The 23,750-nt window shown below is 51.9% G+C and overlaps 6 protein-coding genes across 6 annotated transcripts; 3 read left to right on the top strand and 3 right to left on the bottom strand.

Annotated features, from left to right (window-relative positions):
• Nucleotides 1-2,063: 2,063 nt before the first annotated feature.
• B0T23DRAFT_400943 (phosphatase 2A regulatory B subunit-domain-containing protein) lies at nucleotides 2,064-4,318 on the top strand (the record flags this gene model as incomplete). Its single annotated transcript, XM_062838538.1, has 5 exons — nucleotides 2,064-2,087; nucleotides 2,159-2,515; nucleotides 2,578-3,534; nucleotides 3,590-3,888; nucleotides 3,943-4,318. The coding sequence occupies 5 exons, from the start codon at nucleotides 2,064-2,066 to the stop codon at nucleotides 4,316-4,318; spliced, it is 2,013 nt and encodes a 670-aa protein (XP_062696948.1).
• A 1,003-nt stretch (nucleotides 4,319-5,321) lies between these two features.
• On the bottom strand, nucleotides 5,322-9,050 carry B0T23DRAFT_424791 (uncharacterized protein; the record flags this gene model as incomplete). Its single annotated transcript, XM_062839868.1, has 3 exons — nucleotides 5,322-8,068; nucleotides 8,152-8,401; nucleotides 8,655-9,050. 3 exons carry the CDS (start codon nucleotides 9,048-9,050, stop codon nucleotides 5,322-5,324), a joined length of 3,393 nt encoding a protein of 1,130 aa, XP_062696947.1.
• A 314-nt stretch (nucleotides 9,051-9,364) lies between these two features.
• B0T23DRAFT_14720 (amino acid permease-domain-containing protein) lies at nucleotides 9,365-13,990 on the bottom strand. Its single transcript, XM_062832464.1, has 3 exons — nucleotides 13,390-13,990; nucleotides 11,334-13,328; nucleotides 9,365-11,279 (listed from the first exon to the last, which is right to left on the bottom strand). The coding sequence occupies exons 1-3, from the start codon at nucleotides 13,532-13,534 to the stop codon at nucleotides 9,676-9,678; spliced, it is 3,744 nt and encodes a 1,247-aa protein (XP_062696946.1). The 5' UTR covers nucleotides 13,535-13,990; the 3' UTR covers nucleotides 9,365-9,675.
• Nucleotides 13,991-15,992: 2,002 nt separating this feature from the next.
• Nucleotides 15,993-18,729, top strand: B0T23DRAFT_14680 (transmembrane amino acid transporter protein-domain-containing protein). Its single transcript, XM_062832456.1, has 2 exons — nucleotides 15,993-18,380; nucleotides 18,453-18,729. Exons 1-2 carry the CDS (start codon nucleotides 16,245-16,247, stop codon nucleotides 18,633-18,635), a joined length of 2,319 nt encoding a protein of 772 aa, XP_062696945.1. The 5' UTR covers nucleotides 15,993-16,244; the 3' UTR covers nucleotides 18,636-18,729.
• A 748-nt stretch (nucleotides 18,730-19,477) lies between these two features.
• Nucleotides 19,478-21,751, top strand: B0T23DRAFT_369672 (DNA-directed RNA polymerase). Its single transcript, XM_062836530.1, has 4 exons — nucleotides 19,478-19,869; nucleotides 20,723-20,781; nucleotides 20,902-21,012; nucleotides 21,129-21,751. The coding sequence occupies exons 1-4, from the start codon at nucleotides 19,853-19,855 to the stop codon at nucleotides 21,341-21,343; spliced, it is 402 nt and encodes a 133-aa protein (XP_062696944.1). The 5' UTR covers nucleotides 19,478-19,852; the 3' UTR covers nucleotides 21,344-21,751.
• B0T23DRAFT_14434 (CobW/HypB/UreG, nucleotide-binding domain-containing protein) lies at nucleotides 21,609-23,263 on the bottom strand. The gene has a single exon (XM_062832419.1). The coding sequence runs from the start codon at nucleotides 23,038-23,040 to the stop codon at nucleotides 21,880-21,882; it is 1,161 nt and encodes a 386-aa protein (XP_062696943.1). The 5' UTR covers nucleotides 23,041-23,263; the 3' UTR covers nucleotides 21,609-21,879.
• Nucleotides 23,264-23,750: the final 487 nt, after the last annotated feature.

Raw genomic sequence — 23,750 nt, 5'->3', positions numbered from 1 at the left:
ACCATCTGCCCGACCACAGAAACACTGAAGCAAGCAAATGAGGCTTGAAAAAGGAAGGACCTGTGGGGAGCACTGGAAATGGGCCCAAGACACCCTGCATGGCGCTAAATGAACGCCTGCAGTTCATTCGAGTGGAGATCATTGACACCTGTAATTACCAAGACTGGGGCTCGGGGCCACCTCCAAGCACAGACACATCGGTTAAGACTACCGCCCTGATATCTATCGCTGTCCTAACAGTTCCTTGGCTGTTTGATACGCAAATATAGATAGTGCAATAATAGCGTAGTCTACACAACTCTTGAATTGCCTGGTGACATCCGCTTCCACGGCACACCAGCAACGGAACAACATTTCAGCCTCGCCATCCCATTTCCATTCCCTGGACGTCCTTTCGCCCTGTTCGGGTGATCATCTCCAGCCCATCATAAGCGCGCCGGTGTATCTAGATCAGCTTCCCCTTGGGCGCTACTACTACTTCAGGGAATCTGTCCGGGCACTTTTTCGAAACCGAGCTACAACAGAGGAAAGAAAGTGCAGTGTTCTATTTGCCGTTTCAGCCTCGAGCCCTTCTTCACTCTGCGCATGTAATTGTCAAGGACATGGTAACAACAACCGTCCATTTTGGTTTTCAACTATACAGGTACCTAGGTAGGTACGTACTATTAGACTTCCTTGAAGCTTCGTAGTGTACAAGACCCTTAGTAAAACCTGATTCAAGGTTCCGTCCAGGGTCTTTTTAGGCGATCATCACCTTCCCATTCATTTACTTTTGCGTCTGTCCACGACTTTGCTACGTCGGTAGGTACCTACCTACCTTACCTTAGGTACCGTACCTTACCGAGGAGCCTAGAGGTAGGTACCTCTAGTTGACAGCCACAAAACACACCGCTCGGACCTCCAACAACCCAACATAGTGAACCTAGGTAACAAAGTTGGAAGCGAGTTAGGCAACGCAGCGGAGTGAGCAGCTCCAGCGTCCGAATCTCTCACACAGCTCGGCTTCGACTCCGCGTTGTGCACCTCTCACCACCAACGAAGAGTGGAAGCGACAAGGGACCATTGGACAAACAGCCACATCACCTGGCACCTGGCACCCTCACACTCGGCTTTGGGTCCCGCGATTGCATCCCGTCCAGCCCCGCAGCAACATCCTGGCCTGGCTCATCTGGGCCTACACCCACTGGGCAGATCTACCACCCAGACTCCCACTTCTGGCTTGTTTAGCGGATTGGTGCTGGCGCTACCTGATTCTTTAACAGCACCCTACCTACTCTCAAGAGTCCCGTCTCGCACCTCCATCGAACCAGCAAGTTCGTCCCTCTCTCTGGCATTCGCTTCATCCCCCCCCCCCCTCTCCCCCAAAGGTCCCAAAACACACACACTGGACTTGGACTGAAGCACCAATTCCCACTCCCATCCGGCAACGTCCCTACCGCAACACCTACCAACGCCAGCACGCCCGCCGTCGACGAGACACCCTGCGCTTGTTGTCGTCACCTTGACTTGTCATCCGATCCCGCGCGGCTTTCATTCCGTTACTCCGCCAGTTCGCCGTGCGCCCTCAGAGCATTTCACCCTGCTACTGCTGCTGTAGCCGTTGCCTCTGCCACCATCGAGAGAGCGCGCTCCCCCGACTCCCGTCGCCGACACCCCTAGCATTAACCATCCTACCAAGGTTACCATTCAATCGGCCGTCGGGCATCCACAAAAAGTCGATTGACACGCCGTGGCCTCGCCATCATCCAACGCGGCGTCGTCCCCAATTATACTGCCAGCCACAGTCGGGCTTGTGGTCGCAAGTTCGCTCTGACGCACTGCACCCCTCCTCTTCGACATCCAGGCGGGACGTAGAGCTTTCGGTGAAGCAAGTCCGCGACCGGCCGCCCGTTGGCATCGCAGTCTGAAACCCGCGAGCTGTTCGGCACACATCTTAGCTTTTGGCTAGCCACCCCCTTTTCGTATACAGCTATCAGACTATCGCCGCGCCCTCATTACCCCTCCACCTTCAGGTCGGGCAGCCTTCACTCGCCCCACAGGCAGAGAAACTGTTGTCCTCAAAGATGAAGCGGTTCAGCCAGAGAGTCGTAAGTCAAGTCTAGGTCTTTTGTAAGCTGTCCCGTTGGAACGGATCGCTAATGCTACGCCGTCGTGCTAGCTCTCGAGGACGAAGGACAAGGATTCCAAGTCCAAGAAGAATAAGGATGCGAAGGACGGAACAGCTTCCCCCAACTCACAAGGCTCTCGCGAGGCCACCCAGTCGCCCGTTCTCACCCCTTCATCGTCTACGTCGACACTTGTAAATGACAGCCGTAACAAGCCATTGCCGCCTAACAATGCGGCCCATGGCGACCACGGCAATTCCATGCTCGGCCCTCAGGGCGGCAACTCGAACCCTGGCGCAGCGGATAGATTCAGCAGTATCGGGGGGCAGCAACAGGGCGCCAACGGCGGCAGCACCCCTGTCCGTCACGGCACCCTTCCTCCTACCGTTATAATCAGCCCCAGCGCGCCGGTAAGAAGCTCCTTGGACTGCCGTACTTGGACCATGGAAATACTAACGATTGGTTGTCGTAGCATGTCCCACCTCCCGGCGCCGCGGAAACGATGCCGCACGATCTCGCTCCTCCAAAAGCCGGACAGAAGTCGCTTATGTTTGACCGTTTACACCAGACCCCCAAAGACGTCCTGGAAGGGCTCAGGACGCCAAAGAGGCAGAACTCGTCGCGGTTCGACATCTCAGCCCATCGCGAGCTCGAGAAGCTCCCGGGCTTCCATGAGGTGGCCCCCAATCACCGCCAGGATCTGTTTATGAAGAAGATCGAGCAGTGCAACGTCATCTTTGACTTCAATGATGCTAGCGCCGACATGAAGTCCAAGGAGATCAAGCGATTGGCCCTTCACGAGCTGCTGGATTATGTCGCTAATAACCGGCAAGTCATCACTGAGCCAATGTATCCGCGTGTGGTTGAGATGTTTGCAAAGAACTTATTCCGCCCAATTCCTCCTCCCATGAACCCGCAGGGTGAAGCTTTCGATCCCGAAGAGGATGAACCGGTCCTGGAGGTCGCATGGCCGCATATCCAAGTTGTCTATGAGTTCTTCCTCCGGTTCATTGAAAGTCAAGATTTCAACACCAATATTGCCAAGGCGTATATCGATCATAGCTTCGTCCTTCAGCTACTCGAGCTCTTCGACTCCGAGGACCCTAGAGAACGGGACTTCTTAAAGACGACTCTGCATCGTATCTACGGCAAGTTCCTCAATCTGAGGTCCTTTATCCGCCGCTCTATCAACAACGTCTTTTTTCAGTTCACGTACGAAACTGAAAGATTCAATGGCATTGCCGAACTGCTGGAAATTCTTGGGTCAATTATCAACGGTTTTGCGCTCCCTCTCAAGGAGGAACACAAGCTTTTCCTTACCAGAGTGTTGCTTCCTCTTCACAAGGTCAAGAGTCTGAGCATGTACCATCCTCAATTGGCGTACTGCATCGTGCAATTCCTGGAGAAGGATGCTTCCTTGACAGAAGAGGTATGTGACACACCACGTCTTTTGCGACCCCACCATAAGCTAACATCTGTCTCAGGTTGTTCTCGGACTTCTCCGTTATTGGCCCAAGGTCAACAGCACCAAGGAGGTCATGTTTCTCAACGAGGTTGAAGACATCTTCGAGGTCATGGACCCGGCTGAGTTCGCCAAGGTCCAAGAACCTCTGTTCCATCAGCTTGCCAAATCGGTTGCCAGCCCGCACTTCCAGGTCGCTGAGAGAGCTTTGTACTTCTGGAACAACGAGTACTTCTGCAATCTCGTGAGCGACAATGTCGAGATCATTCTCCCCATCATGTTCGCTCCTCTATACGAAAACTCCAAGGGCCATTGGAATAGGTACGTGTTTGAGCAATATCCCATGTTTGAGGTATCACGACTAACCAGGAATAGAACCATCCACGGCATGGTATATAACGCCATGAAGCTGTTTATGGAAATCAACCCGCAGCTATTCGATGATTGCTCCCACGAGTACACGGAAAACCAAAGCAACGCCCCTGCAAGGGAAGCTCATCGCCAGAGCAAATGGGCTCGACTCGAAGAACTCGCGAAGCAGCGGAAAGTAGAAAGTGGAACATCCAATGGCACCAGCTCTATCCCAGCTCGCACCACTGTTCACCCGCTGCCTCGCCTAGAAGAAGTAGACGGCACAGAGGATAATCAAAAGAGGCTGGATTCTTTGAAGTTGCAGGATGGTGATAGAAGGGAGCGACGACCCGGGATGCACGAGAGGCAAAGCTCAGTAGGTTCATCCAGAAGTCGGTAATACGCCTTCACAAAGGAGCTATCTTTTCGGGCGTGTTGTTCTTTTTTTATTTATTTTGGAGCTCAAGGCCACGGGCATTGTTCGGTGTCAAAGTCATGTACGAAGCTGGGAAAACCCGTCATCACGCGATTGGAGGAAGAAGAAAGTTGAAGGAAGCAGGGAAACAAGGCTGAACAGGGGCTTTTTTTGCCGGCCGGTCTTATATACGTCGAAACCAGGACAAGAGGACGGACAAGGACATGAATTGGGCAAGCAGTCAGGCAGGCAGGCGGCAGAAGGCGGCAGCGCAACAGACAGACAGCACACAGGAACTTTGGCACATAGGTCTCAGGGACTTAACCACCACTTTTAGAGAGTTTTTAACGGCGTCATGATTCCATTCCAGTTTACTTCTTAGCCAGCCCGACTTACCAACCGAAAAAGAAATGCTTTTTCTTTCGTTTCTTGTTTTTGTTAGCACAAGGCTAGGCTGGCTTCGATTGTTAATATATTTTGGAACTTTCTTTTTCTTTTCGTTTGTTTTAATTTGAATGTCTTCACTTTGGAATCACTGGGTACATTTCTGCCCTGGTTCGTTTATTTGTTAGTATGGTACAAAAAAGTCAAAAGCTTTACTGGTTATAGAACAGATTTCGGCCTTCTATCAGGTGTTTTTAGTCTTATAGGCCTATCTTCTAGTCTGGAGGACCTTGAAGGAGACAGGGAAAGAGTATGAGCATGATATCAGAGGACACTCATCAAAGGCTTCCGTGGTGTCACAGACCCTTGCCGTTGTCTGTCATATATGCCATTTCCATCCACCAAATGTCTCTGATTCTTGATGTCCATCGGTGACAAACATTTTGCCCCAGTTAGCAGCCACGGCCATTATTATTTCCTCCACCTCCTTCTTACCAGATAGAAATGCTTGAACACAATCAAATACAACATTGTACAACCATTCATTCCCACCGCCACACAACTAACTTCCCAGTCAGGCAGGCGGCCTGTCTTACTTACTAGACTACTCCTCCAGCTCCCCGAAAAACATCGTTTCCCTCCACCCTCCAGCATACTGATCGATGATATCCGCGTAATCATCCACCATACTGACGATGATGCCCCTCCCAGTAGTCCCTGTAGTTCCACTCTCGGGTTCAACCACCGCTGTAGAGTCTTTTTCTTCTTCTTTTTCTTCTTCTTCATAATCATCACCTTCCTTCAATTCGTAACGCCCCCCTCCTTCATGTCCCACCTGTCCCGGCTGTCCCACCTGTCCCGGTCGTCGATCACCCCTAGAGACGCTGGTAGAGGAACTCCTCTGCACAGGGGCAGTCATGCTCGGACCCAGACTCGGTGTCGGTGTCGATTTCTTCCAAAACTGGAGACTCTCATAACTAGAACTAGAATCCGAATCACCACCACCATCACTACCTGCAGATACCGGACGTTGCTGCTGCTGCTGTTGTTGTTGCTCTCTATTATTTTGCTCTTTGTCCCTGGCACCAGCCATTTCTTTTTTTCCCTGGCTACTTTGTGTGCGGAACGAAGGGGGAGGAGGTTGGTGCCGGTGGGGAGGAGTGAGAGTTCGAGGTCGAGTTTGAGTCTTGGGCAGTGGAGGGGTGATGGCATATGTCTGGGGAACAGGAGATCCTGGGTAGATGGGTCTGGAGAGAGAAGGGGATGGTGAGGGAAGGGGTGATGGGGATGGTGCTGGTTGTGAGTGTTGGGATTGGGATTGGGATTGGGACTGTGAGTGAGGTGACAATACTAGATACCGAGGGGAGGGAGTCCTGAGAATTGGTTGGGCTTGGAAAGCCTGAAATTGAGGAGGTGTTCGGGGAGTCGATTGGGATTGATATACTTGGGACCCGGGAGAGGATGTCTGAGGGTTTGGTTCGAGTGGGTATCCTTGAGACGGAGGAGTAGAAGGAGGAGGAGTCTTGAAAGCCATGTTGACCTTCTCCTGAACGTCTGGTTGCATCTGCGTCTGCGTCTGTAGAGATATCTTTCCTAGGTTCTCTGATGGTACCTGAGCTTGTCCCTGCCCTTGAACTTGCTTCTGTAATTGTGTGTTTCCTCGTTCCAGTTCCCGAACTTTCGCTTGTCCTTGAGTATACACCTGAATATGGGCCGGCTTCTGTGTCTGAGCCACCATCGACATCGTTTTTTCCCAAGCTTTAGCTTGGCCTTTATCATACAACCCGTCAACCATCCCAACAGACAAACTGTTCCCAAGCGTATTCACGTCGCTCGCCGGTGAGTCAACAAAAGGATCACTAATGCGTGGCTGGATATGTATAGAGAATTCAGGTGAGGCCAGCTGAGTTCGTTTCAGCTCCTGCTCCTGAATAGGATTCTGTTCCTGGCTCTGTGGTGACAACCGATTAGAGGAAGAGGGACCATGTCCTCTTGATGTCAATGACGGTGCATGGCTGGTGTTGAACTTCGACAGTAGCGACGGAACGGGAACCGGCATTTTGACCGGCATCCTAGCCTTGATATTGCCGTTATACACTGTCTTTGGCAACACCAACAAGCCACCTTCGTCTCCGCCTGGAGGTGGTGGGGGAGCAGGTGGGGGAGCCTTGAGCTTCGTAGAGGAAACCCTCGGGGGCGTTATCGCTACCCCACTACCCCCCGTAAGTGAGGAGAGTGAAGAAAGTGATGAGATACTGACTGTCCCGGCAATATGTCCTCCAATATGCCCTCCCACTCCTCTCATCCCCGTACTCCCCATATTCTTTGGCTTCGAGGGAGTAAGGGTGGGGGTGGGAGGAACTGGTCGCGAAGGGCTGAAATCGAGTCCCTTGAGTGAAACCCTCGGCTTGGGAGCTACGGCCTTTGTCTCGGGGGTTTTCGGTGGAGGTGCTGGTGGTCTCGGTGATGAAGAGGTGGTGCCAGGGGAAGAAGGAGGGATATATGGTCCTCGTTCTTTCAAAAAACCGCGGGGTGGTGTTATTGGATAACGTCTTTTCTGTTGGGTCTGCTTTGGCTTTGGGCGTGGGGTTAATGGGATTGCTGTTTCTATTCCTAGTTCATGTGTCCCTTGGCTGGGATCTGTTTGCTGCTGCTGCTGCTCTCCCCGTCGCGAGGGCGGTCTTACATCAGGCGTCTCAGGTCTCGGAGAAGATGTAAAAGCGCTATAGAAGGCACTAGATGTACTTCCGCTTCGTCCACTATCTCCGCTCTGCCCGCTTCCCCTCCCACGTTTCTGTCTTTCCTGTTCATGCTGCTTGTGCGCAAGTTTCAAAAGTTCAGTGTGTAGTGTTTGCATCGCCTGGCCCGAGGAACCAAGGGCTGGGAACAGAAATCCCCTACCTGTATTATCCAGCGGTTTTGGTGGCGGTGGTGGCGGTGATGGTAGTTGTCTGGGATGCTGATGCTGGTCCGAGATAGATGTTGCCGTCGGCTTGCAGGAGATGGAACTCTTTCTTGTGCCACCGCTGGGGTTATACTCCTCGTCGATGTCGAAGTAGCGGCCTCCAGGCGGAAGGGTAGACTCGCTGTCGCTGTCGATGGCGCAAGCATGTTGAACATCCCGAGTGAGCAATGTCTCTGGACCTGCAGTTGTCAACTTGGCTGGTGGGCGCCCGAAAGTCCATCTGGGAGCTTCGGGAAACATTTCAGGGGTAGGAGTAGTAGGGCTCTTTTGAGATGGCGTGTAAACGGACGGAGTGTACTCCCCCTTGCTATCGTTGGTCCCGTTGAAATTATCAATTTTGTCGGCCTCGCTCGTGCTGTATGTCTTGGATGACAGTCCTGTGAAATCTAAAAAGCTGTAAGCGTTTATGTCTCTTTTAGCCGTCTGATGGCAACATGCACTTGTTTGGTAACCCATCAGTTGTACGCACCAGTCAAAAGATGAGAAGGAGCAGCTTCCTCTTGGAGAGGTCCTCCTTTGGCCGTGTCCTGTCTGAGAATCTGCCCCGTGTTGGTACCTGGCTGGTCCTGCGTTTCCTTCTGTTGATGATCTCCTTTCCACTCACGAAAAGGATTCATTTCTTCCACCTCCTTGAACTCCCCATATGCAAGTTCCCACCACTTTTCATCCTTTGGGGTTTTCGCGTCATCGCTTGGGTCAGGAACGAAAGGGCTGCCTCTCTGTTGTTCAATCCGAGTCAGTGGGGATACTTGGCTGTTGAGGTATTCAACGTATGCAACCGGGTAATGGGCAACTGAATTCACGGGAAATCTCTGCGGGTTGGAATTGGATGTATATGCAGAGGTAGTCATGCCTTCAAACGGCGAATTTTCTGTCATCCCTCCAGAAGACATCTTATCTTAACGGGTGGGCTTTTTACTAAATGAGATGATGGAACAAGCAAGCAAGCAAACTGTTGGTTGGTTGACTCACGCTTCCGCCGTCGTCGTCTCCGTTGGTTGCTCCGTCCACGCCAGTTGATCCTGGTTCTCCTGTACCACCACTACTCTGTTGTTGAATCCCGTACAAGTGGACCTCGCTTCTTTGTTGCTCTGCAGCGTGATGCCACGTCCGGAGAGCGTCGTAACAGTCGTCTTCGGTAGGGGCTTCAACCGGTGAAATGAATCGCTGAGGTCTATCCGGTGTATGAACGATGCGGTATTCCTCCTCTTCTTGGGGTGATTGCTGGTGTGACCCTCGTCGCTGGAGATGAGGCTTGCCTTCGATAGATACTCGTAGTCTTAGATCCCGTAGACCACGCAGTTTTTGAGAAAGTCTGATGCTCTTCGACTTTCGATCACGATTGTTGTCCTTTGATTGAGACGACATCATGAGCAAGGTAGCCACAGCTGGGCAGAGAATCTTTGGGAATGAAATAAGTACAAAAAAAAAAAAGGCGGAAAACCAACCAACAACGTTGTTGGGCAAGCAAAGAGAGAAGAGTCAGAAGAGAACCTGTCCTTTCGATTTGTCTGATCGTTGTTCCCTTGAAAGGAATGAATCACCACACCACGAAGCGAGACAAAGGACTCTCCTCACATAACCAAGAGCGAGGCAGCATAGTCATCCTTTGTACGAGCAAATACGGCTTCAACTCGAATTGAGTTTTCCGCTGACGGCATGTTTCTTCCTTCCCTTAATTCCTTCAACTAGCGTACTGAACAAAGAAAGAAAAAACCAGTGCACTGCCGAATCTGGCTTTGTCTTGTGTGTCTCGGCTGTGTGAATCCCGCTTGCCAATTAACCTACCCAGGTATCTCCTCAGTCTTTGTTCCAAACACGGAAGTATTTGGGGTATCACAAATAATGCCCATAGTGAACCACAAACTCTGTTTTCCGCTAGATGGAGGGCGTGCGACTGTGTGATTCTGATTTACATTCCCCATCACTCTGGTCCGATGACGCATTTGCCCTGGCCGGGGGTACGAGAACAGAATGGCCAGCACCAAAAGCCTCAGAGGCTTACAGTAACCGTCATATTGTTACTCAAAACCAGCAACATGGGCGGTAACCCATTGCAAAGCACCTCAACATCGGACAGGTACGTCAAACTTGCCTCCTCACTTTGACAAGTGTTTTCCTCAGGTACCGGGAGCGTGGTAAAGAGGACTGCAGTGTCCGCGCTATTCTGCCGCATCAGCTCGTTCAAAATCAGATGCTGCGCCCGGCTTGGGAGGTCGTTAAAGGAGAGCGGAAGCCCTTGGGTAGAATAGCTCGAGCCACCTTCAGCGGCATCATCGTCCTGTTGCTGCTGATGCTGAAGTCTGTATGAAGAGAGGAGCTCGGGTATGTCAAGCAGGACATCACCACTGCCGTTGCCAGTTCCAGTCCTTGCCGGGGAGTTTGCTCTTGACTTGTCTGGGGACGATGAAGCCCCATCGTAGCGAGGCTCAACAAAGCAGACCGTTCTAGGACCTCCTCCATTGTCGTCATCAATTGTATTTCTGGCGGGTTGTTTGCTTGAAAGAAGTGCAGCGGTCCCCGGTGTGGACCGACGTGATATCCCGGGGCGAGCCTGATCTTCTGCAAACATAATCTGTGGTCCTGTGTCATCACTGGTTATTCTTGTTTCCGGGACCAGTGAGCTAGTGAACTTTCTGGCGGTAGAACTTTTTAAGATTGATGAGTTTTGTCGCGACAGTGTTGGCGTTGTCGTGTGGGATGATCGTTCCGTGCCCACGCTCAGAAAATCGTCCCTCTTGCTAGACCTGCCTTCTGAACCATTATTGCGACTATGCCCGGTATCATGAGACACTGCGCCATAAGATTGCTGTGCAGATGGTCCTCCTGCCTTCCGCGATCTCCTATCCTTCCAAGGCTTCTTCAAGCGATCGAAGAGGTCTCCGTGACTCATTCGTCTACCGGCTCCCAGTAGAGGAACTCGCGACGGTTCAAGCGCTTCAAGGCCGCCATTATTTGCAACACTTGCAGCATCATTGAAATCTCCATCCAACGTACCGCTAGATGAGCTGCTGTCGCTGTCGCTCTCGCCGTCAACGTCCGTGTCTGAGCTGTCCAGCACATTCGCCGCAAGGTTCTGAGTGTGTATTCCCATGCTGACACCCAGCCGAACCAGCTGCGAGACTGTGGGCTTCTTGGGAAAATCAGCCAGTGGCGCCCAGCTGGCGCGCCTCCTATCGCGCGGATCAGGGAGCTCGCTATGTGGATTGTACAACCCCGGTCGTCCCGAAGTCGACTCAACGACGTTTAATACGGAACTCATGTCGGGCTGTGAGGTCTCTTCATGGGTTCCCCGGATCTTCTGAAGTTCTTCCCACCATTCTTGGCCCACTAGACAATCATTGACCAGTTTCTCCGTTTCTTGATCTCGGAAACGCCCGTGGATGATGGCCTCGTATGTACCGAGATCACCAGAGGCCAGCCAGAAGACCAGCACCTCGGCTTCGATCCTTAGCTTTTCAAGGAGAGCCTTGACTCGTCCTCTTTCCTCTTCAACCTCGCTTTCGTATTCAACGAACACCAAAACACGAACTTGGTAAACCTTCTTCCAAGCGGGGACAGTATCGAGGATATAACCCAGCTGCAAGATGAGAGTGTCTGTTACATGTCAGCAATCGAAGTGATAACCGTGTCCAGTTGACAGAGACTCACATGTATCAAAGTTGGTGGTCAGAACATTCCTGCCGTCCGCGGAAAGCTCCGCCGACATTTGGATGGGCCAAAGATCAATGTACTTCTTGGTGTTACTCCCATCTTTCCTCGGTGTCTCCAGGGTCTCAAACCCTTTACCAACCGCCACATTCAGACGATATCGCAAAGCTAGATCCTCGAGAATAGTAAGATAATCAATAACCGACATCATCTCCTCGGTCCTGATCACGTCAGTGGGCAAAAATCCTTCCATCAACCTAGCCGAAGTATCGCCTCTCTTTCGCTGCCTCACGGGTTGTTTAGTTTCAGTAGTCTGCGAACTCTTAGCATGTGATGTTGGCGCCTGGTGGGATATACGCAGTGTTGGCCGGGAACGCCGCAGGTCGTCCAGGTTGTAGAAGCCAATGACGGCAATGTTGGGTCGCATACCACCCAGGCCTGCCGAGAGGATCAGGTTCCTCACGCCCCAAGTGATGGTCGGTGACATGGTGAGCTGGACAAAAGCCTTGATCCTCGAGAACTCCGAGATGTACTTTGTCCACGCCGCTTGTTGGAGCTTTGCCTCGGTAACTCCCGCGGAGAAATCATCGGTGACGATGACATGGCCGAGAATGTACAGTCCGCCCTTCTTCATCGAGTTGCAGAACTGAATGAGGCGGGTTTGCTTTCTCGGGTTGTTAATGAGTAGGATGATCTGCGGCCGCCAGAATTTGATGTGCTCTGGTTTCAGCCTCAACAAGTATTTCCGGACTTGGTGGTAGATCAGGTTTTGTGATACATCGCCCCAGCGCTTGGGCGGACTCAGATAGTGAATTAGCAGGAACAGAGTAACGAGCAGTGAGACGGCGGTGGTAGCATATGTTTCGTCGATGAAGAACATGGCAGCCGCTGAAAGCACACTACCGGCGAAGGCAGTCTGCCAGCTGAAGAACTTGAAGCCTGGGCGGAAGTTGGGGGCGGAGCCAATCTTGAGCAGGAAGCAAGCGAGGTTCATGACGAAGAAAGTCATTTGGTATCCCATGGAGATGAAGGTTGCAATCTGGTTCAGGTTCGCGAACATGGCAAACTGAGCAACGATGTACGTTAAGAAGATAGCGAGCAAGGGCTCATCAGTCTTCTTGGTGCCTTTTCCAAAGATGGAGATACCAGGAACCAATTTGTCTCTGGCCAATGCCTGCATGAGTTTGGCAGAGCCTATCACTCCCATCAAAGCCGAGAAGAAGCATGTTGCAAACTCTCCGGCAAAGATGATTGGAGGCCAAACGTTTGTCTCCTGGATAACGTTGGTATTTCGCAGAAACGTGCCGTGTGTCGTACTCGAGGCCAGTGAGATGATGACCAGGACGTACGAGATGAGAGTCGACAACATGGCCCAGAGAGTTCCGCGGGGAATGTCCTTGCTGGGGTTTCGCAAATCACCCGACATGGACGCGCCAGCAAAAATTCCCGAAGTTGCCGGGAACAGGATGCCGAAGAGATCCCTAAAGGTGCCAGCTCCATTGAACTCATCACCTGCAAAATGCGGCCACAGGTTGGATCGCAAAGTGGTGAGACTGACGCCTGTGAACTCGATGCCACTGACCGGATCGTTGAATGACGGCAGGAAAATGGCCGAGACGGGAATGCTCAGGATGGAGATGACCATGATGGCTAACAAGGCATTGCTCGCCTTTGCAAACATGGCGCTGCCAGCCAGGCATAGTAGAGTGCATACCAACAACGCGCCTGTCTCGAACAGGTAGGTCCACCAATATCCCTGAGCCATGACAGATCCCAGATTCAGCCTCAGGCAGTCGATGAGACCGACGACGTTGAGTGCGGTGTTCAAGACCTGCGCCAGATAGAACAGGATGCCGATGGACCCTCCAAACTCGGGGCCAAGGGACCTGGAGATGAGGTAGTAGGCACCACCCCCCTTGACCTCGCCATTGGAGGCAATGGCAGATAGAGACAAAGTAGTGACAAAATCAACTGAATATGCAATGAAGAGAAGTCCTGGAAATAGTTAGCTAGTTTCATCCAATGTGGTACACAGTAAACTCCGGGAAGGACATACCAAGCATGCCAAGTAGACCAATCTGACCCAAGATGGAGCCGAACCTCAAGAACATGAGGATACTGAGGATATTGAGGCATACTGGGATGTAGACGCCGGAGACGACGCCCAGTTTATGCCTCCTGCTCTGATGTTCGTGATCCATGGTTGTCGTGGTTCGACTATTATGTCTCCATTCGCGGGATGGGTTCTGGTGTTGGCGTTGCACAGCAGAAATGACTGTCTTGGGAAACAGGCCGGTAGCTTGTCGACAAGAAGCCAAGAATTGCCCTGTGAGACTGGCTTTAGGGTAAAGCGCCCAACAGGAAGCTGGAGGGAAATGGTGAAGAGGCCAGCTCTATCCCAGTCTCAGACCTTGCGGTGTCTATATATCCCTTGGGTGATGTGATCCTAGGAAGGGATCGGCGGCTGGTGGTGTGGGAGACGTAGCTCCAGCGTAACGCGAGGAAGCTATCAGCGGAGGACAGAAACAGAGAAGGCGTCCAAGCTCCGTCTATATACTGCACTCGAGCATGATGCTGTGGTGATTGTATATCGAAATGTAGCGGTGGTGAAAGGATTCTTTTTTGAAGCTAGAGGTAAAGCTTGATAGACGACGTTTTTTTTTAGTGACTTGCTGGCGAATCAGAAGCTATTCCGTCCCTGGATAAGTCTCTCACCACTAGCATCAACTCAGCTTGACAGTATGGCCTCTCAGTCTTTTTTTTTCTTTTTCTTTTTCGGTAGCTTTTGTTCAGGTTTTCGTCGTCAGTAACGAAACGCCTTGAATAAGGAAGGTGCTGGTAGCCGTAAAATCAACTTTGAAGGGGGGCTCCAAGGACACAACCAAGATCAGGAAGGAGGGACTCAATGGGTGACGATGAGCAAGCGGGCTGAGAAGGAGCGACCTCGAACAAGAGACGGATACAAGTCAAAAACTGAAGCGTACAAGTACAACTACCTTACCTACTGAAGCCAAACAGCTCAACGAATCAACCCCACCAGCAAACCTAAGGTAGGAAAAACCTGCTTGATTCCGAAACATCCGGTACTGCTGCAGTCGATATCACGGGTGAGTTATGTTTACGGACCGACCATCATGGCCTGACGATTGGAGAAGCCGTCTTCCTCCATCGGCCTCCACGGTTGTTGTCAGACCTGTCCCGGCTGCGGAAGCGGAGGGTGCTGTTGCCGACCCTCTCCCCCGCCTTTACCGGCCCGCTCCAATGGGACCGGGCAGGGAATCAGGATCGCCAGCAAGGGCCTACCTAGAATAGGGCATTGTTAGGCGTTGTTCATGGGGGCGGTGGAGTTGCATCAGCGCCAGAGTCTGGAGGCCGAGGGTCATCGTGGTGGTGATGATGATGATGATGCCTTTTGTGTTTCCCTGTGTTACTATATCGAAAATATCGAGCTGTACCGGCCTGATACCTCAAAGATAGACCTCCCGAGTTTTAGTTCTGTAACAGATACTCGTCGTCTCTATCTCTCCTTTAGCTAACAAAACCGAGGGTATCGCTCAGAATTGCTTATGGCCTCGCGTCATGGCTCGTATCGGCGCATGACTGAACTCAACGGGGATATCGGCGGGGTCCATGTTATGTAGCGGATAACATGAGCTAAATGATCCTCCGTCATGTCATGCTGTCCGGTGCAGCGTGTCTACAACTACATACAGTAGGTATGACAATACCGAGTACCGATACAATAATCAAAGCGTGAGGCATTCAGCCCTGATTTGTGAAGCGTGATCGTGATTACACATGTGTGTATCGTTATCCACGGAGTTGGTGAGAGACTGAGAGTTGTGATCTCTTTGGTGGACGGTGACCTTAACAAAAGACATTCAGAGCATCTGGGTCAGGGTCGGGTCTCAGAGTGGATCTCCATAGTACCATAGCAAACCCGCACAGCAAGGATCGCCCAGGCGCCTGCCCGTCGCAGTGCCTGGCGCAGTGTCAGCAGGGCCCGATGCTGTTGCCTCTAGGTTAAGAGGCCCACCCGACAAGGCGTTTGCAGCGTAACGAGGCACCCACGATCTCTTGTCGTCTCTTGACGATGGTCACGCTGGTCACGCTTTCAAATCTACGTGCCCTGTTCTCCTATCGCCAGGACACGTTCTCATTCGTACAGCGCTCACCAGATTTATGGCGGCTCCTTATCTCAGTCGGCCCAAGTGCCACTCCGCCGATGATGTACTCCAATCAAAGACTCCAATGCCCTTGTGCTGTCGGCCAGCGCAGGTCACACGGACCCGTCTCTTGATTGCTGCATCTTGGTAAAAGTCGCTCGACGATACCGACGTCAAAAGGGTAAAAGAGAGAGACATCTCCATCTTTGATACGAGAATTGTCACAATATCCCGATACATATCTCGGACAAAAGTACATATTCTTACTACCCACCGCAACGCTGCTTACTTTACTTCGTTTACTTGACTCGGGCCTTATCAATATCGCCCCTCAAAGTCCCAGATAGGAAGTTGGCGCTGAAGTAAACGGAGCAGAGCGACAGAGAGTGCTGCGGCAGTGTTTCGGACACGCGTCGACAACCCCAAGATCGACCTACCTACCTAGAACTACCTAGTCTCCCACTTCTAGCAATAAGAACTGTTACAAAGTCTTCGTTGCGTGCCATCATCGAACAGTCCTTCGCTCAGGCATCCTTCCACCGCTAGGAAAAAGAGAGCCGTATCTGAAACACGGACGGTCACCATCTTTATCTCTTTCTCCAGTCTCTGACCTTGACCTTGACTTTACCTCCGACACCACGGACTGAATTGCGCTCCAGTATCTCCACGCCGATTGTGCTCTAGACAGAGGTCTGGGCTACCATTACATCATCACCACACACACCACCTCTACTGCTTAACGACCATGTCAAATTCGGGCAAAGACTCGGGAAGGAACTCACCGGCCCCGGGCAATGTCCCCGGCCGCTCGTCTTCGCCCGGCGGTTCTTTTCGCCCCGGCTCCTTCCGTCCCAGCTCGTTTCGCGCCCGTGAGCTCGGCACGTCGATACCACGCGCTGATAGCATCGCGCGCCTCGCCACGCCCGTACTACCACAACAACAACCGTCTGGCACTCCAACACCTATTCCGATAGAGCGAGGAGATGCCGGCGCCTTACCACCACTTCCCGGCGCCGGGTCACATTCTGCTGGCCCCGGTGTTTCTGCTTTAGCCGCTGCCTTGTCCAACACCTACGGAGCCTCGCCACCTCGCTTTGGCACTCCTCCTGCGCGCGCCCTCTCCCCTGCCCCTTCGGCTGCCCAGCTCCAAAGATCCGCGACGCCCACCACGAACTACGGCTCCTTCGAGACAAGATCAAGGTTACCGTCCACCGGTATCAACGGTTTCGGAGCATACGAAGATCCTGAGATCATCAAGAGACACTTGGTCCAGCCTGGGGATGGCGCTGGGGAGGAGACAGGCGAGAGATCCAAGGGCAAGCAACCTGCCGAAGACGACGATGAGTTCTCGAGTTTGCAGTTGCAGGGTGGTGATATCACGCGCCCTATATACAGATGGGCGGAGGAGATAGAACAGCGCAACAAGGCCAAGCGCAGCCACAGTTTCAGCTACCCCAGGCCCGAACCAGAAAATGAGGTCCTAGATATCAACTCAATCAAAGTCCCTGGTGGCTTCCGGCGCAATTACCTGCGGAGAAACGCGAGAGACCCCTCGGCTCATCCTGACGACTCCGAAAACGGTGCGGGCCAGAGTGCGCCACCGCCGAGGTTACTGACGACTAGCTTCCTCGAATTCCTTTCTTTGTACGGACATTTCGCCGGTGAGGAACTCGAGGAAGACGATGAAGTGCTCAAGCCAGGCGAATACTTCACCTCCGGAAGCGACGAGGGCGAGTGGTGGAGTGACGAGGGCTCTGTTGATGATCACGAGCCCATGGAGGACAGCACACTGTTAACGCCGTCTCGACGTAAGAGGAGAAGGAAGGAGCGTGGTGGGAGTGGCCGAAATAGCCCCATGAGCGCGGCAATGCTTCTCCTCAAGTCCTTCGTTGGTACAGGTGTTCTCTTCCTCCCCAGAGCCTACCTCAACGGCGGCATGGTCTTTAGTAACGCCGTGCTCCTCTTCGTGGCGGCTCTGAGCTACTACTGCTTTGTTCTCCTCGTCTCCACTCGCCTTAAGGTGGAGGGATCCTTTGGTGACATTGGTGGTATTCTCTATGGCAAGTGGATGAGAAATCTGATTCTCTTCTCCATCGTCATCAGTCAACTGGGTTTCGTGGCAGCTTACATCGTCTTCACGTCGGAGAACTTGCAAGCATTCATCCTCGCCGTTACCAATTGCAAGACCTACATCTCCATATCATGGCTGATTGTCATGCAAATGATCATCTTCCTGCCGTTCTCGCTGCTGCGTGATATCGGCAAGTTGGGATTCACTGCGCTCATCGCCGACGCCTTCATCGTCATCGGTCTGGCCTACCTCTTTTACTACGACGTCCTGACTCTCAACACATCGGGCCTGGCCGACATCATCATGTTCAACCAGAAGGACTGGACCCTTTTCATCGGCACCGCCATTTTTACCTTTGAGGGCATCGGCCTCATCATCCCGATCCAGGAGTCCATGAGAAACCCGGAAAAGTTCCCCAAGGTGATGGCCGTCGTCATGATCATCATCACCACTTTGTTCACCGTTATGGGCGCCGTCTCCTACGCCGCCTACGGCTCCAAGACCGAGACAGTCGTGCTCCTCAACTTGCCCCAGGACAACAAAATGGTCAACGGCGTGCAGTTCCTCTACTCGCTCGCCATCCTGCTTTCAACCCCACTGCAGATCTTCCCCGCCATCAGGATCACGGAGAACGCACTCTTCACGAAGAGCGGAAAGTACAATCCGTATATCAAGTGGCAGAAGAACGTGTTCCGCTTCTTTGTCGTCGCTTTCTGCGCCATGGTTGCATGGGCGGGTGCCGATAACTTGGACAAGTTCGTTGCATTGGTCGGTAACTTTGCTTGCATCCCGTTGGTGTATATCTATCCGGTGAGTTTTGCTACGTACCCTTGCTCCTTCTTGTGTAGATGATCAATCAGACGCTAACACAGTCACAAACAGCCGATGCTACACTACAGGGGCGTCGCCAGAAGCGCTCTCTGGAAATTTTCGGATGTCGCCCTGTGCGTCTTTGGCTTCATTGCCATGGCGTACACGACTACCTTGACTGTCATGAGCTGGGCCGGCGCTGGAGAGGGCGGAGAATCGCCTGGCTATTGCGATGCTAAGGGATTGAACCCGTAAAGGCGTGCAAACGTTATTGTGTTGATCACGAAAGGAGTCATGAGTATCCTCTTGAATATATGGGACGAGCGTTGGGGTTCATCAAGAAAAAAAAAACGGATCCGACGATACGATTATGGTTGTATAGAATGAAGGGAAATCATGGGATAGGGGTCGACATGATGAGGGCAAGACATATGGGTTATGACTAGATGATTGTGGGATGGACTACACTGTAGACTTGATGGGAGTGAGCAATCTGTTGCCGAGAAGCATGTCTAGAGTTTGTATTGCATCGTGGTGGAAGCGTTTCCCTGTTTGTTTGAAGAAGCTCGTTACCATAACGATGGAACGAGAATAGTTTGACTTTTGAATAAATTGGATTAGTCTGGCTTTTTCCCCATCGTACGTCTATGGTGCCGATGCCATTTTACTGTTGTTTTGACGTGTTATTACTGGGTTTATTCTCCCTAGCAGTCTCTACAAATTCTGACTCTTTGGAAAGCGGCCTTTCTCTCCCATTGCAAACAGTGTTCGAGCGAACACGGTGGTAGCTACGATGACTTTCCACATACCGGTTTACTCTTTGCATATGACCAACCTCATTTTATGGTTGGAAAGAGTTCTCCTTAGTATGTCGCCGTCGTCTGCTTCGCCAACAAGCAAGCTCACTGCTTTCTTTCCTTTTTGAACCCTAACCCTCCCTTGCAAGCATGTAGTGTATGCAGCCCAGCGGACCGAGTCATCCAAAAGCGGGATGGCGCTGGAATAACTGAGCGCACAGACCACACGTACCTCGATCCGGGGTTCAGTGCTCCAACTGCGTTGCCTCCATCTCACAGTGGATGCGCAACCTGGACGACCTCGAAGACATCGATCAAGTGCGTTCACTTGTGTTAAAACATCCCACCCCCTTCACTCAAATCAAAACCTTCACCAGCTGACGAGCAGTATCAAAACTTGAGCGACTGAAACCTTCGGTAGTCTGTCCCATTCACGCTCCAATTTTTGGTATCGAAATTCCTACGTTCCCCCGGTCCCGCCACAAGACTAGCGAACCTACATAATTGCTACATCAACCACTCGACGTTCTTGAGCAATTGACATCGTCACCCCCCGGTCTCAATCTCAACACCACATCGCGAATTCACGATATCGGGCGACGACGACGACAATAGTTTATACACCACCGATAGCCAACAACGAGCTCTACGTCAAATCGTTAGCCAATCGCCAAAATGAACGCCCCTGATAGGTTAGTAGATTCTTCTCTTTTTGCTGGTTTCTTTTCACATGGATGAATGAACCCCCCTCCTCCTTCTGGTCTGGACGACGCGCCTTACGCAAATGCCGGAAACAATCGACCTGGATTGCTTCAAATCCTATAGGGGAGTTCGGAAAGGAGCCAAACGACTGTATCCAGACTCATTATGCCATGCCGATGTCGACTGGAACCGCAATACCAACTCAATTCAGTACGGCAATGGAACAAATCGATCTGGACAGACAGGCAGACACTCGGATAGTCCGCCCCAGTTGTTCGCCTTGCGTGTCTATTCTTCATGGTCTACGAGCTTGGTTGAATCTTCTTCGGTAGGCGATGTTTGTCTGGTGGCTGGTGCCAGGTGCCTATTGTTTTGACCGCGAAACAAACGGGACGGCTTTCATCTGATCATAGACCATGGACACAAATGGAAGGCAACAGGCAGGCGAGGCAGCTGGGAGAATAGCCATCTGGGAGTTGGTTGGTAACTTGTTTACCATGGATTCATTCACCTTGACCAAACTCAATCTGGAGAGTCGCTGGCTGTCAACGATATAAGAGGCGGACGACTTCCTCCTCATACACCACTTACATCCATCATCAACCCAACATCCCTTTGGACCAGCACACAGTCCACATCACGGCAAGAAGGATATTTCCATGCCCTCCTCGTCACCTGGCAACAGCAAACAGGACCAAAATCAACAAGATGAACGGAGCCAATCCCAAGCAAAACAGCGAGCCGAACCGGTCCGCCTTTTCTCTTCCCCTTTTTACTCTCATCATTACCTCACTTTCGGGTGGTAGGACCACATTACTGACATTTGCTTCCAAAAACAACCAGGTTCGAGCTCTTCCTTCTCCAGGATGGAGAGAAGAAGATTGAGGAGAAGGTTTTCACTGGTAAGTCGAGTCGATCTCCTTATCTTCTTGATGATGAGGTGATAGATGGGGAGAAGAAGACGTAGTAGAAGAAGGACATGGCAAGAAAACTGACCCCGATTTTTCTTTTTACTTGGATAGGCATGTCGAACACCTCCGACTTCAAGATTCTCAAGGAGGACCACACCCTCGGTAACCTCCTCGCCGAACATCTGAAGCAGGCCCCTCATGTCTTGATGGCAGGATACAAGAGTACGTCGTCGTACCGCCGCGTCTTCACTTTTACTTTCCTTCTCTATCCCTACTCCCACAAACACTCACCACCACCATCCATGGCGAGATAAACAGAAACTGACACCTAATTATAGTTGCCCACCCTAACGTGCCGGAACTCTTCATCCGTATCCAGACAGACGGAAGCATCACCCCGCGCGAGGCCCTCGTCGGCGCGTGCAAGCAGCTCGTGGCCATGTACGGCCAGCTGGGCCGCGAGTTCCAGAAGGAGCTTGCCCTGCGCCAGTATGCTGATCAGGGCGAGCAGGGAGGCGGCGTGAACGGTGGTGCTAATGGCGGTCATTACTGATCGATCCCGCCTTAACGGGGTTGTTCGCGGTGTTTACTTCCAACACGCCTTTACTTTACTTGACTGCCGGGGGAAGTTTACGAGGTAGTCGGATGCTGAATTGGGGGGTGGGAAAAGAGATGCGGTGGCATGGACGGTGAAAACATGATTAGCTCATTATCTTTGCTGTTTGTTGATCGGATCGGTCGTCATTCAAAAACGGCGTTTAGGGATTTTCTTTGAGGATGCTTTTCAGTCAGTCTCTTTGCAGGCGTTATGATCAAGACATGCATGGGATATGGAAAATAAGGGGCTTTGACAGATCTCTCCGTTTACTCGCTCAATGCTAGGGAAGAATGGGAACCATAGATTTGTTCAAAGTGTCTTGTGGTGAGAGTATGCGAGAAGTGGATGTTGAGTTTTCAAAGTGTTGGTCAATATGTCTTTGGGACGTCTACTTCTATTTGCTCCTATCACGAGCCCTCTATTCTATCCCAAAATCTCATTATTCGTTCACCCATAATCCATGGCTCCTCGTCTATCAAACGTGCTGCTCTTTAGTTGACCTTGGTAACGCTCAACTCGCCCTTCCCATTCTCCTCTTCAAGCTCCAACAACCCACCAGCTTCCAGTCTCTTCTTCCACTTGGTGCTCTCATACCTGGCCAGAATCATGGTCATCCTCAGTATCGCCTCACTGCTGGATTCGTGCTCCTTGACTTCAGCCGCAACAGGTGTGAACGTCCACCTTCCGAACGCCCAGTTGAGGATATACCTCGTCGTCTGCGCGTCGCTTCCAGCGTACGTAGGTGGTGCTGAGATCTTGGTATCCTCATCCGAATTCTTCAGCACCTCCCGCGCAGTTTTCGCAGAAACCGCCAACACGGCCTTGATCCTGTACACCTCCTCCTTGCTCGTATTCCTCAAGAAAGCCAACAGCTTCGCCGCATCCACCGTTGCTTCTCTGTTGCCACTCTTAAGCTCAATACTCAGCACCTCCACCTCCGTCTGATGATCATGCTTATGCTTATCGTCATGTCCACACTTGTCATCATGAACATGCCCATCCTCTTCCGTAAGACCCCTCGCCAACCCCCCATCAATCCCAAACACCACCGACATATCCACCCACCCCTTATCACTCTTCACCCACGCTGTATCCACCTCCAAATCCCCCACCCTATCCAAAACCTCATCAAATCTCCTCTCCCCCGCCCCTTCCCACTTGTTAAACACAATCAAATCCGTATACCGCGCCTGAATCCGCGCCGTATAGCTAGTATCCTCATACCCCTTCCAATTCTCCACATCAATCACGCTCACCACGCCATCCAGCACATACTGGCCCCCCGTCTCCCTCGCCAGCCGGTTGACTTCGAGCGCCAGCGTAGCAGGGAACGCAGAGCCCGAAGTCTCAATGACGATTCGGTCCGGCCGAACGGTGGACTGGAGCTCGGAAAGGGCGACCGAGAGCTGACCGACGAGGTTGCAGCAGATGCAACCGTTCAAAAGCTCGGAGACGCCGGCGATGGCCGAGGAGGAGGCGAGCTGGGAGTCGACGGCCAGATCGCCGAATTCGTTCTTGAGGAGGGCGAGGCGGTAGGAGGGGTTGGCGGCGCGGAGCTGGGGAAGGAGGTTCAGAATGAGGGTGGTTTTGCCGGAGCCGAGGAAGCCGGTTATGATGGTTATGGGGATGGGGGATGATTGGTCGCGCGTCATTGTGGTGGTTTGTTCGTGGGTTGGTTGGTTGGTTGTTGCGTGATTGTGTTGGAGGGGTAGGTTTCGTAAGTATAGGATCGAGTCTGGGACTACACTAGGGTCTAAATCGCGAAGGAAAGTTCGAGGTACGTCGATCGATCGGATGTCGGGGAGATAATTGAGAGTAGGCGACCTGTAAGTAAGGTATGTAGGAGGTCAAGACTGTCGCAAGGAATTTCGGGCAATTCAGGATTGCAGAATTGTAAAAGAGAGAAAGATCGCCAAGCTGCCCTGGTCTCTGGAGAAAAGCTTCTCGATTCCGATCCGACTTCGGGGACGTCTAACTTGGTCAAGAAGAAGGGTTCTTTGAAAGCAACGAGAGTATGTATTGTTCAAGAGGATTAGGAAAAGTGACTCTATTCAATATATAAATACTTTACAAGAAGATGGAGACAGCAATAAGAAAGTCATATGGTTCCTGGAGTTTCCAGCATCATGGTCGCCCTTGGCGTCGGATCTTGCCGCCGCTTGGAGGGGCACGACAAGGTGGCGGGGGCTCGTGGGCTCAGTGGGCTGTTCTGGGCTTCTAGCCGGTCCGATAAGATCGAGCGATAAGAGCGATAAGGACATCCTCCGTCCTCAATGGTGAATTGCGGTCGACGATGACTGGGACGTGCCATGGTACTCCTCGAACAAGATATGTATCTTCATTGCTATGAAAATGAAATCAT

This window comes from Neurospora hispaniola, assembly GCF_033458365.1.
Source record: "Neurospora hispaniola strain FGSC 10403 chromosome Unknown B0T23scaffold_1, whole genome shotgun sequence".
NCBI classification, from domain to species: Eukaryota; Fungi; Ascomycota; class Sordariomycetes; order Sordariales; family Sordariaceae; genus Neurospora; species Neurospora hispaniola.
This window is presented reverse-complemented; position numbering and strand designations above follow the sequence as displayed.